At 38.2% G+C, this 13161-nt stretch overlaps 1 protein-coding gene and 1 long non-coding RNA gene across 3 annotated transcripts in view; both read left to right on the plus strand.

Moving 5' to 3' along the window:
• The window catches only part of pak1 (p21 protein (Cdc42/Rac)-activated kinase 1), a 55203-nt gene extending 51037 nt beyond the window's left edge, over window positions 1-4166 (plus strand). For both annotated transcript variants that reach the window (XM_081615041.1, XM_017308397.2), the window contains one exon: window positions 314-4166. In XM_081615041.1, coding sequence (XP_081471167.1) covers window positions 314-400 — 87 coding nt within the window. In that variant the 3' untranslated portion in view covers window positions 401-4166. The remainder of the gene's footprint in view (window positions 1-313) is intronic.
• A 1602-nt stretch (window positions 4167-5768) lies between these two features.
• On the plus strand, window positions 5769-8667 carry LOC103475089 (uncharacterized). The gene is made up of 2 exons (XR_535285.2): window positions 5769-5890; window positions 8244-8667. It is a non-coding gene; the product is annotated as an uncharacterized LOC103475089 (long non-coding RNA).
• The last annotated feature ends 4494 nt before the right edge of the window (window positions 8668-13161 follow it).

Raw genomic sequence — 13161 nt, forward strand, 5'->3', positions numbered from 1 at the left:
TAGTATACCATTATTAATAAACTTTAATTTTATACAGAACACACCACAGTGAAAGTGGAAGAGAATTTAACTATCTAAAATAAAACAAAACAACCAAAAACAATTAAAAAAAAGGAAATGAAAACCTTAAAAAAAGACTAATCATCAGAATGGAAATGATTGAACTTATTTTAGTTTATCATGAGATTATTGATGAATTGCTTATTGCCACAGGCTTATAAATGCATCAGAGTTGTGAAACATTTGCAGCAGCCATATTTGTTTTATTTTAAATGGATGTTTCTGTCTCCATCCCCCCTCATTCCTCTCCCAGCACCAGTTCCTGAAGATGGCCAAGCCTCTCTCCAGCCTCACTCCTCTCATTCTGGCAGCCAAGGAGGCGGCAAAGAACAACCGCTAGCTGCCGCTGCTGTGGATGGTCGTCATCGCTGAGTGAGTCTGCGGCCGCCGGCCCGGTTACAAAACCCTCAGAAGGACTTGAGTCATTTTCTCTCTCCTCCTCTGAGTGTTTTCTACCTCGAGCTGCTTTATTTGCCCCGTCTCCTTCCACCCCATCCGCCTTGCAGAGAGAAAAAGGCCCCAAACACTCCACCGGACCCAGGCGAAGGGACAGAGGGACGTCTCCAGAGCCCAAAGACGCCGGCTCGTTTTTATTGTTTTTAAATCAGGACCACATCGTTGGACGTTTTTTATTTTGTTTTGGAAGCGATTCCTTTTCCTGTTTTTTATTTTTATTTTTTATGAATCAGCTTTAGTTGTTGAGTGTTTGTCACCGTGGACCGTTGGGATTTTAATCATGTCGATCGTAGCGCCGCCCTGTGCGGACCCGGTCGGGTTTGGTACTTTGTCGTGTCTTTGTTAATGAAACACTGGTTTGCCCAGAGCCATCGATGGACGAGGTTCAACATGAAACCGGATCATCATCTTTCACTGGAGCACCAAAACCACAGGTTGCTCCTCAACAACGTTAATCTATTAATTCTATGGTTTTAATACATAAATTATGTTTTTTATTTGTCATCTTATGTAGCTGCTGTTTAAAGTATTCTGGATTTCTTCTGTTTTTGCTTTTTTGTCGCAACAAAATTTTCAGACCATCGAACTGTTTTTAATATTAAACACTGACGAACAGAGGAAGTTTTAAATGACAAGCGATTCAAGAAGTGAAACCAGAGTTGGTAATAACCAGAGTTGGTTAGTAACTAGTTACATTTACTCAAGTAACTGTTTTGAAAAAAAATTTACTTTTACTACTCTGTACTTTTACTTGAGTATCTCTACTCTTACTTGAGTAAAATTTTGGGGTTTTGGTCCATCTGATGATGTAATTTTTAAATATTAAATAATTAATTTGACCAGTTATTCAGTACTTGAGTAGAGCTTTTACCAAATACTTTTGTACTTGAGTAAAATATGTTGAATTAATGCTACTCTTACTTGAGTACAGCTTTTGGGTCCTCTACTCTGCTAGTAAAAATCAATATTTTACATAATTTTGAGGGCCACACTTGGCCACGCCCCTCTGTGCCTCATGGCTCCGCCCACTTTGCTTGAACTGTCTGGGGGCGGGGCTAGTTATATTAGCCTCTGTCACATAGCGGTCAGGTTGGTTGGTTTTCTGTTATCAAGTGAAATAATAATTTAAAAACTAAATTCAGTTCTGATCTGAAGCAGAAGTGTGACTGAAGAAATCTGTAAATACTTTCTCACAGATCTGTAGATAAGAGTTGTAGAATTAAAACAGGGTGTACTTATTTTATCTTATTATGTCAGTAAAAGAGGAACCGTCCATCTGTGGCTCTGGGTGTCAGTGGGCTCGTTTTGGGCTCTGGGGGAAAGTGCATGAGATCCACTTTTTCTTTGTTTTTATACGGTACGTTTAGAGTAAGAAGTGATAAATGAGCGTAGCGACGATTAATGAAGGATGCTTGTGTACGATAGTAGAGATCATATCTGAATCCTATTTTCAGAAGACGGATAAATGTTTTCCAGCCCGGAGGAGCCCTGTGAACATGAGGTGTATATTTTACATGCAAGAAGAAAAAAACCCGTTCCAGCTTTTGTTTACAGATCCTTTTTTTATACATTGATCAGATCATTACATTTATAATTTTTGGATGAGGAGTTGAGCTTTGGAGAATCAAAAAACTGCAAAAATCTCCTAAACATTTATCCAAAACTGTCTCTGATTTTATGATTTCTTCCTTTTAATGTTTTTTTAGGTACTTCTGGCCTTAAACTGTTTCAAAGGCTTAAGAATTGTTTTACCGTCTGATGGAAGTGACGAGCTGCAGCATTTTCAGTCAAAGCTCCATTTAATTTCAACACAACTTAAAGCTGAACTGTTTTTACTGGATATTTCCCTGCAGCAAATCAGCAGGTGCAACAAAATGTAAACATTATCCGCTTTGCATCAGAAAAACAGGCGAAAGTTTAATGATTTAATGTTTAATAACCGGCTGAAAATGTTGCAGTTGTGTTGTTGTGTCCAGGTCTGAATCCCCATAAAGCTCAGCTGAATATTTAAAGGGCTATTCTGTAGTTTTTCATATTTAGTTTGAAACCAAGAGTCACGATGCAGGAGCTGCCTGTCAAAAACACACAAACACTGCAAAAAAAGTCTTGTCAAGTATTTTTCAACCAGTTTCTGGTGCAAATATCTTAATATACTTGAAATAAGAGAAAATTAACTTACAAGGAGTTTGTTTTAAATTAATTCCTTAATATTAATTATAAAAAGTACTGGTTCTATTAGATTATTTCACTATTAACATGGGGAAAATATCTCGTTATAGATTAAATAGCGTATTATGGCCAGCGTAGATAGGAGGGGGAAAAAAAGGTACATTTCTGCCAAAAATCTTAGTTTTCTAGAAAAATCTTAGAATTTTCTGAGTTTGAAAATTTGCTAGAAAAAAAAACTAATTCTAAATTTAATATCAGTAATTTGAGAAAAAAACAGGAAATAAAAGTAGAAAATTTGACTAACCTCGGCATACTGTCAGTCAGTTGGGTTTCCAAACATATTTTATATATTTATTTTAATAAAGCACAATTCTTTTCGTGATTTTTCACTTTTGATTCTCAGACATAAACAATAACTATCACTTTTTTCAAGGTTTTATATTTCCAAGCAACCATGTACAGTCCCGGTCTGAGCAGATTAGTCTTCAGTGTAAATAACCATGAATGTGTTTCAGCAACTGTCTCATGTAGCCTTAATGGCTTTTTAAGGCTTATAAAATGGCGTTCAAACTGCTTCTGAGTTGACTTGAGTTGAAAAATATCTACTTTTTTCAGCTCCAGTGAGATTGACTGATAAGTTCAGCAGATTGGAAGGAATTAATTTCATATGAGTCCAAAATGAAAGTTTTCAGAGATTTTATCAAATCTACGAAAGACGCTGACTGCTTATAAAGCTCCAGATAACCCCACTTTTTTAAAAATAAAGCAGAACTGTCCTCTAAGTCGGCGGTGTCCAGACGTTTAGCACCAAATCACCAAGTTGAAAGCACACAACACTGAACTGTATTTAGCTCATTTTAATTATTGGGTGCAATAATGTGTTTTTGAGTAAAAAGTCACTGGATATTTGTGGCTCTGCTCACTTTGTCATTAAAATGAAAGCAAAAATAAAAAAAATTAACACTTATTTTGTACTTAAAATGTATTATTTAAAGTGTAAGTTTGTTATTGAAAATCTCATACAAAGAAAAACAAATCTGGATCAGCTCCATTTGCTGGAGTAAACCATGCCCAAACTGCGTCCAGGAGCCACACAAAACCAGTCCAAGGACCGCAAATGGCCCACGGACTGCATGTTGGACACCCCTGGTCTAAGTGCCAACAGTCATTTCCTGTGTCACCTGATGTATAAAAGAATAACACTAATACACAAACGAATAACACTAGTAATGTCAGGTACTGTCCACACAACAGCGCCACCTGCTGGAAATCCTCATGATAATCTTCATAAATGAGTTTTGCACAACAGCAGCAGCTTTGATGGGGATTCAGACTCGGTCCAATGTTACTATGACAATGAGAAGATCAAACAAAGTTTCCAATCTTTACTGTATCAGAGCCATAATTTATCTGTTTGTAGAAATTGTTTTTGATTCTTCAAGACAACTGAAGAGGAACAAATAAAACGGTACAAAAACGGATGTGACTTGTTTTCTTTCCAGAAAGTCCAGATAAACATGGTGCTTAAATCCAGATTAGTGGCAGAAACTTCCAGTCACCATGTTGAGCCAGTTATTTTTATTTATAACATTGTTTCCTGAGCCTCTAAACCCTTTAAGACAATTATGTAAACTCCTGTTCTGTAAATCCGGGAGAAAAATAATCTAAAATCTCTCACTGACTTCTTTCTGTCACACTCTGAGGATTTCCACTTTAATTAGCAGAGATAATTACCGTTCTCCCGCTTTCATCTCCGGATAATGAGGCAGTGTGTGAGTCAGTGTTGAGGCCTCCAGTGGCCGAGCGGTGGATCCGGTCCAGGTTGTTGCGTAATTCTGAACTTTCATTAATGTTTCAGCTGAGTGAACCCAGGCCTGTTGGCGTTCACATCTGAAAAAACAGGCAGAACATCAGGAGGAAGCAGCCCACCGGGTAATTCCTCGTGTGGCGTGGCGATTTACACGTGCTTTTAGCTAATATTATATCACTGGAGTTGAGAAGTTGTAATTTAGGGGCCTTTAATGAACAGCTATCTTATTGTACCAATATGTATCTGATGAAACTTGACCACAGAGATGCATAAATAGGAAGAGTTTTAGGCTATGTTCACACTGCAGCCTGAAGTGACCCAATTCTGATTTCTTATATATGTATATTTAATTTTTCTACCTTAATGCGACCTGTATCGGATCTTCTCATGACAGTCTAAATAACACAGATCAGATTTTTTTATAATGCGACCCAGGCCACTGGGATATCCGAGCTGAAATTTTCAAATGTGATCTGAATCTGAACGGCCAAGTCTCATTCATCCGACTTAAACGTCATCGATACTCGACAAACGTCACTATTCTGCGTCCTGATACGCGCAAGCAGGGAAAAAAACAACAACCATGGCGGAGCATAATGGGGATTAAGCTGTTAATGTGCTGCTCTGCTCGGACAACGACTTCAATTGTAAGCTAGGCTCCACCGTTAGCATCCATGTTTACTTCCGCAAACACTGAGTACTTCTTTTTTTATGGCGGTTGGCGAAACACCGAGCACGCTCTCTGTATGTGACGTTACAGCGCCCTCTACTGCGCATGCGGGGCATTGCAGTTCACACAGGCGATCCCATACCTGATCCCATACAAGTCGCATTTGGACATGTGAACGACCAAAAGAAATCAGATTTCACCAAAAAATCGGAATTGAACTTTTTTAAGCTCGTAGTGTGAACGTTGCCTTAGCCTATTTTGTGGTCTCTATTTATTACTGAGTTTGTTTAAATACAGTTTCCTTTAGCTTTCTTATTTTCTATAATGTTGAACTAAGCCCATAATAAAACAATTTTGTTAAATGAATTCATTTTTAGCTCAAATTAATCTTGGAAAAAATGATCTTGCTAATGCAACTTCTGTACAATTTTAAAGGCGACCTTTTATGCTTCCTTGAATGCATGCAAAACTTGTTCATTACATTTTTTGCACAAAATCATTCTCAGATAATGAGATTATAGTCTGATCAGTTCTGCCTATTTTGAGCTGTTTTTAGGGGCTCTGTCACTTTAAATCTCAATAAGCTTCTGTTGGCCACGCCCCTCAAATCAACTCGCATGTGAAAATTACTGCAAACTGATGCATAATTATACCGCACATCTTTGAAAAGCAGAAGTGGAGACTCCTGTACAACCAACAAGGATGCAGCAAGTGGTTTCTGGATGGTAAGTCAAAAATAAAACGCTTCTCTTTTCCAGCAGCCATTGTTCAATGCATACAGCAGTAAAACCAGCTTGTGTTGCTAGGTAACAGCGCAATGTGACTCAATCGTGAGGTCTTTGAAACGGCTGATTTTTCAGACACCAAAAAATATTAACTGCCAAATAACAGGCAGGTGTTTTTTTTAAGTGTTTGTACTGATTTTAGAAGAAGTAGAAACTCAAATGGAAGTATAAAAATGTGGAAAAAAGTGAATTTTGAGTACTAGGTCCCCTTTAAGGTGGCCATAAACTTAGCTTTCCTCATGGCATAATTTATAGATTTACACAAAATATTTATATTTAGAACCAAACTAAAATTTTTCTAAACAGAATCTAAAAACTTGAGAGATTTAAATTTTTCTCAGAAAATACAAGCAGCTCTGGGGTTTTCATAAAGTCCAGTTTTTGCTCTTATCCCAGTTCAGATTGCATCAAGCGTCTTGCTTTCTGCACCGAACCTTTTGCAGTGGACAGTTTGTCACCATGGTGACTTGAGTGAGAACGACCTGACATTCGGTTGCAGTTTTTCCGCCTACCTCAGATTCACGCAGCCGTGGATCTTCCTCCCATGCTGCAGGGAAACGATGATACTGGTTTCTGCTGAGGCTGCAGGGGAGATGAGCCATGACAGGAACAGAGCAGGAAACGGATGAGAAGTGAGATGAAAACAAGATTTTAGAGATGAAGGAGACAGAGAAGATAAAAACTGAAGGAAGAGGAGTGAAGAGAAGAAGAAGTGAAGGTTTAAAGGTTGAGACTAAAGGAAAGGTGTGAGCAAACAACACAGTCGTGGGAATAACTGGATGCACTTCATGATTCAACAGCTGAAGAACTTGAGCAGAAATAATAACTTTCTTAAAGGGACAGTATCATTTAAAATCAAAGTTTTTCAGCTTTATGTTATGTTATAATGTTATGGAGTGTTGCTTTGATTCTTTGAGGAATCCTTTAGTCTCCATGGCCACCACTGAGCTGTTCAAAACACCTGAGTGGACCTAGCTCCGCCTTCCCAGGCAAAGCACCTCCCACTCTCAACTCCCTCAGATTAGCCACCAGCAATTAGCAACACCTAGAGGAACTGTGCATCTGCTGAGCGCATTAGCAACTTCTCCAATTTTAAGCTTATAAATTATAAAGTTAAGTTTTTTGTTAAAGTGGCAGTGTTATGTGCTTTCCAGCCACAGCGTGATTTTATAACGTAATCAAGTAAAACTCTGTTACCTTCAGTTGTTATAAAATTATGTATATATGTCAAATATGACTTAAAATGATGTTTAGTATTATCATTCCACCAATACCGTGCTTCACAGTGGAATAGGAGATATTTGTGCTGACATGCTGCAAAAGCATTAAAATGTTTTTCAATATTTAATATTTTCTTACAAACTTAGAATTTTAACAAACACAAAGTAGCACATAATTGTAAAGGGAAGGAAAGTGATGTGCTTTTTTGTTTTTTTTTCAAATAGAAATCTAAAAAAATGGATATGGGTTGGTATTCAGAACCTCTTTTTTCCTTCAGTTACTGCTGCAAACATTTGGAGTATTTCTCATACAGGCTTCTATATTTAGAGTCTGATCTATTTCCATTTCCTCATCAGAAGAAATGTTCTCTGTTGGATTTATGTTTGAACTTCTCTACAGTTACTGGTGATTTTAGTTAGAGCTGCACCAATTGCAGTTTTCTGGCCGATCGCCAATTACAATCTTTAAAAAGCCGATTCCGGCTGATATTGATTTGTTTTTTTTGTCTGAAAATAGCAACAAAGCTGTTGAGTTGGTAACAGTGGAGTGACTGGAGTCAACTGCAAACATGCAGACATGATCTGGTGGGCCGGTGTCAATCCAGCTTCTCTCACTGCAGAGCAGAAGAGGACAGTGGCTGATTTTTAGACCTGTGCTGATGTAGATAAGATCGGTGGATAAAATCAGTTTCACATGTAAGTATCGGCCGATCAACAATCTCCCAAAATTAAGGAAATTGGCGCAGATAAATTTGGGAAACCCAAATTTTAATGCTGGAAGGTAAAATTAACCTTGAACAGATTTTCTCTATTTAGTCTTGAGTTTGACCAAGTTATCCGTCACTGTGAAGGGCGTCCCACAGCATGATGCTGCAACCACCAGGTTCCATTCAGGGTGATGTGTCTTCATGCCACTTTCCCTGTTTATGTCCTGCCACAACTGCAGTCTAAAACCAAACAAACCCAATAAGAATCGTGAAAGTTTATTAAGCCCTGCAGGATTTCCAGTGACTGCTTCTGCCAGGCGTTGTGTCTGACTGTATGCATGGTAAAAGTGTTCTGTCTCCACGCAGTGCAGAAAGTGTGAGCGCTGCTGCAGCCAAGCCCCCCTCCCTTCCTCTTCATCGCTCGGCGTTACATAACGGTCTCCACTGCAGAGGAAGAGCACTGCAGAGAAACTCTCCGGTCTCCAGCTCCTCAGAGGACATCACATGTGTCCACGTTACATGAAGGGCCTGGGGACGCGTCTCCGTCCCCCAAGGCAAGCCGCGTCCCCACAAAGGGCTTCTGAATGCGTTTTTGAGGAAAACTGATGCACATCATACAGGCTGAGGGAAGAATTTTAAACAGGCTTTTACTAAATGTTCAAACAGAGCCAGCCGTCAAACCACTTCGGTCCGTTTGTTGGATCCGATTGTGTGGCTTTAAAAAAACTGAATAAACTGGAGAAGGGAAGGAGAAAAAGTAACATGTCAAACTAAAAAAAAACTAACTACAGCATCTGAAAGTCACATGATATAAAGTCACCAATCAGAAGATGTGTTCAGTTGAGAACTCTGAGAAGAAGTAATCAAGTTAACTAAATAACTAGCTTTGCAATTTTAGCTCCAAACTGAATATTTAATTAGCAAGATATTTAGTTTAATTAAAAAGTCTAAATATTTAGCTTCAAACTAAATATGTAGCTGCTAATTAAGTATTTTGTTTCAAAACTAAATATTTAGTATTTCACTAAATAATTAGCTTGCAAACTAAGCCTTTAGTTTTAGATCCTAACTAAATACTCAGCAAGTATTTAAATATTTAGTTAGTGAGAAATATTTAGCCTGTAAACTAAATATTTAGTTTTGACTCCCAGACTGAATATTTATCAAACTAAAAATGAATAATTAAATATTTCACTTTGAGCTAAAACTAAACATTTAGTTAAACTAAATATTTAGCTTCAAACAAAATACAAACCGGATTCCAAAAAAGTTGGGGCACTAAACAAATGGTGAATAAAAACTGAATGCAATGATGTGGAGATGGCAAATGTCAATATTTTATTTGTAATAAAACATAGATGGCAGATCAAAAGTTTAATCTGAGTAAATGTAACATTTTAAAGGAAAATATGTTGATTCAAAATTTCACAGTGTCTACAAATCCCTAAAAAGTTGGGACAAGTAGCAATAAGTGGCTGGAAAAAGGAAATTGAACATATAACAAACAGCTGGGAGACCAATTAACACTAATTAGCTCAATTGACAACATGATTGGGTATAAAAAGAGCTTCTTAGAGTGTCGGTGTCTCTCTGAAGCCAAGATGGTAAGAGGATCACCAATTCCACCATTGTTGCGCAGAAAGATAGCACAGCAATACCAGAATGGTGTTACCCAGCGTAAAATGGCAAAGACTTTTAAGTTATCATCATTAGCCGTGCATAACATCATCAGCAGATTCAGAGAATCTGTAACAATCGCTGTGCATAAGGGTCAAGGCCGTAAAGCTCTACTGGACGCTCCTGATCTCCGGGCCCTTAAACGTCACTGCACCTCAAACAGGAATGTAACAGGAAAATAACAGCCTGGGCTCAGGAATACTTCCAGAAAGCATCGTCAGTGAACACAATCCATCCGCCGCTGCAGCTGAAACTCTACAGTGCAAAGAGGAAGCCATTTCTAAGCTCCACAAGCTCAGCCGTTTGCACTGGGCCAGGAGTCGTTTAAAATGGAGTGAGGCAAAATGGACGACTGTTCTGTGGTCAGATGAGTCTCGATTTGAAGTTCTTTATGGAACACTGGGACGCCATGTCATCCGGACCAGAGAGGACAAGGATAACCCAAGTTGTTATCACTGATGCATCACTGATGGTATGTCGCTGCATGAGTGCTGGTGGCCTGGGCAGCTTGCATGTCTGGAAAGGCTCCATTAATGCAGAGAACTATGTTCAAGTTCTAGAACAACATATCTAGACGTCATCTCTTTCAGGGAAGACCCTGAACAACATGATGCCAGACCACATTCTGCAGCAATCACAACATCATGGCTACGTAGGAGAAGGATCCAGGTACTGAAATGTCCAGCCTGCAGTCCAGATCTTTACCTATAGAGAACATTTGGCGCATCACAAAGAGGAAGGTGCCACAAAGAAGGCCCAAGACGATTGAACAGTTAGAGGCCTGATGGGAGAGCAGTCCTATTTCTAAACCTGAGAAACTGGTCTCCTCTGTCCCCAGACATCTGTTGAGTGTTGGAAGAAGGGCAGATGCTACACAGTGGTAAAAATGGTCTTGTCCCAACTTTTTTGGGATTTGTTGACGTCATGACATTTTGAATCAACATATTTTTCCCTTAAAATGATACATTCTCTCAGTGTAAACTTTTGATCTGTGATTTGTGACCTATTGTAAATAAAATATTACATGTTGGCACTTCCACATCATTGCATTCAGTTTTTATTCACAATTTGTTTAGTGCCCCAACTTTTTTGGAATCCGGTTTGTACTTAGCTTACTAACTAAATAGTTTGGACCTAAATATCTGTTGTGTAAACTAAATATTTAACTTGATAACTAAATTTTTAGCTTGCTTGCTAAATAGAATTAAATCTTTATTTTTAAAGCTAAATATTTTGTTTGCTGATTAAATATTTGGTTTCAATCTGTGGCATTTATAAATAGATGAATAACATCCGGTATGTTATTCATTGCTTATAATAAATGTGACTTAGAAAAATGAACCCTGTGTGTTTTTCCGTCATTCAGGCTAATATTTAATCATAAAAACGACGTTAAAACACCTTTTATTCAATCATAAAATAGGAGATCTGTGTATATATTTTCTGTGAGATTCCAGGCTGAAGCTGAAGGAAAAATATTTAGTCTGACTGACTTCAGTTTCCTGTGGGAGGGGATCTCCTTTCTGCAGGTTGCTTTGTATACTGTTACCGTGGCGACCCCCCTTTGCCTCACTCACCACTTACGTTCAAAGGTGCTTCACATCTCCATGGCAACGCGCCTGCGTAGGAGTTGCATCAGCGGAGACGGCGGATCGTGGAGGTTCTGCTGTCGGCGTGGGAGGATCCATAACCTGCAGTCTGTCGCGTTCACACCTGGGAGCTGCCCAGTTTGACACCAGTCTGTACTGGTGAGCTGCCAGCTGCTCGTCCATTTAACGTTCTCACATTTTGACACATCACAAAAGAGAAAAATATATCTGTATACTCGAGGTGTTTATCTGCAACTTTATCGGATTTTACCAACACAAAGTGGTTCATTATGAATGGAAAGCATTAAAATTATAATTGTTGGTATCTATTAAAAAAAAACAAACAAAAAAACCCAGTTTTATTTCATTTGTCCAGGCCCCCCTTTAAAAATAAAAATAAAAAATACAATGTCTTTTTTTGTAAAAACAAAAAGTGATGTAACAGAAGCAGATATTTAAAAAAAGTTAACAGCAATAATGTATTTAATCTGTCATAATAGAAAAAAGTGTGCTTGTCTTTCAAACTCATTCTGTCACCATAAATCAATTTGTTGCAACTGGAATGAATAAAATCAAAATGTATGTTTCGATATAAAAACAAAATGTTGTTTGTAAACATTTATAAATGTTATAGTTCCAAAACAAAAATATTTAGTTACAAAATATTAGAAAATAAAATATTTGTGATAAATGTTGGTGCTGTTCAGTAAATCTAATAAATAAAAATATGTATGTAATGGACTGAAAATTGAAACAATATAATTTAACATGTTTCTCTTCCCACTAATTTACCAGTTAGCATTCAAAATGAAAATAAAGTTGATTTTAATCTGTTGTTTGAGAAATCATAATGCGTTTAATATAAATTAAGTCTAGGTGCTTTAATTCTGCATAATACTGCAGAGGTAAACCCTCAGCATCTTTTTTCCACTCAAACTAAAACTGGAGGTTGCAGAAATGTTCAGTCTCTGAGAGTGATTGAGATTCGGATCAGAACCGGCCTGCCGGTGGCTATGTAACACTTTAAGATGCAGCTTGACACTTCAGAGCGTCTGGAAACGTCGTCTGCTCTGTGTCAGCAGGAAGTCTTCCCTCTGCTGCCTCGTGTGATGGATTGATTATCGCAGCACAACGCCTCCTCCTGCCGTAAAACAGAGACTCATAAATGTATCAGCAGCAACAACAACAACAGCTAATGATGTCTGCTGCTTTCTGCTGGTGATTAAATTCTGTTTTCACGCTGGGGTTGTCATTGCATAACAAAACTAATATGGAAATGGGAAGTATTTAGCTGCACAGTGGCGCAGTTGGTAGAGCTGTGGCCTTGCAGCACGAAGGTTCTGGGTTCGATTCCCGGCCCCGGTTTTTCTGCGAGTTTGCATGTTCTCCCTGTGCATGGTGGGTTTTCTCCAGGTACTCCGGTTTCCTCCCACAGTCCAAAAACATGACTGTCAGGCTAATTGGTCTCTCCAAATTGTCCCTAGGTGTGAGTGTGTGTGTGCATGGTTGTGTGTCCTCTGTGTTGCCCTTGTTCAGGGTGACCCCGCCTCTCGCCTGGAATGTTAGCTGGAGATGGGCACCAGCACCCCTCCTGACCCCACTGAGGGACAAGGGTGTAAAGAAAATGGATGGATGGAAGCATTTAAACGCTGATACTTGATTTCTGGCTAAAAGGTGAAAAGATGTTAGTAGATTTATTCTCATCTAGACGGTAATTTAGTTAGAAAACTGCAGATACGGAAAGCTTTCACTGTGTTTATATTAAATTAATCTGTTTCCTCAAAATTATACATACACATTTCCCATTATGATAATGTGGAAAATAGCTTAAGGGATTTTTGCAGATTTATAAAAAAATAAACGCAAAAAATTACAATTACAGAAGTATTCAGCCTTTCCTTAAAGGGATTGTATTATATGTTTTATGGTGCCATTTTATAACACTATCGAGTCACTGCGTTACCTTCGGTTGTTAATATGACTTAAAAGAAATTTTACTTCCTGATTTAAAGTCTTGA

Source organism: Poecilia reticulata, chromosome 13 (genome assembly GCF_904066995.2).
Source record: "Poecilia reticulata chromosome 13, P_reticulata-male-v2, whole genome shotgun sequence".
Lineage (NCBI taxonomy): Eukaryota > Metazoa > Chordata > Actinopteri > Cyprinodontiformes > Poeciliidae > Poecilia > Poecilia reticulata.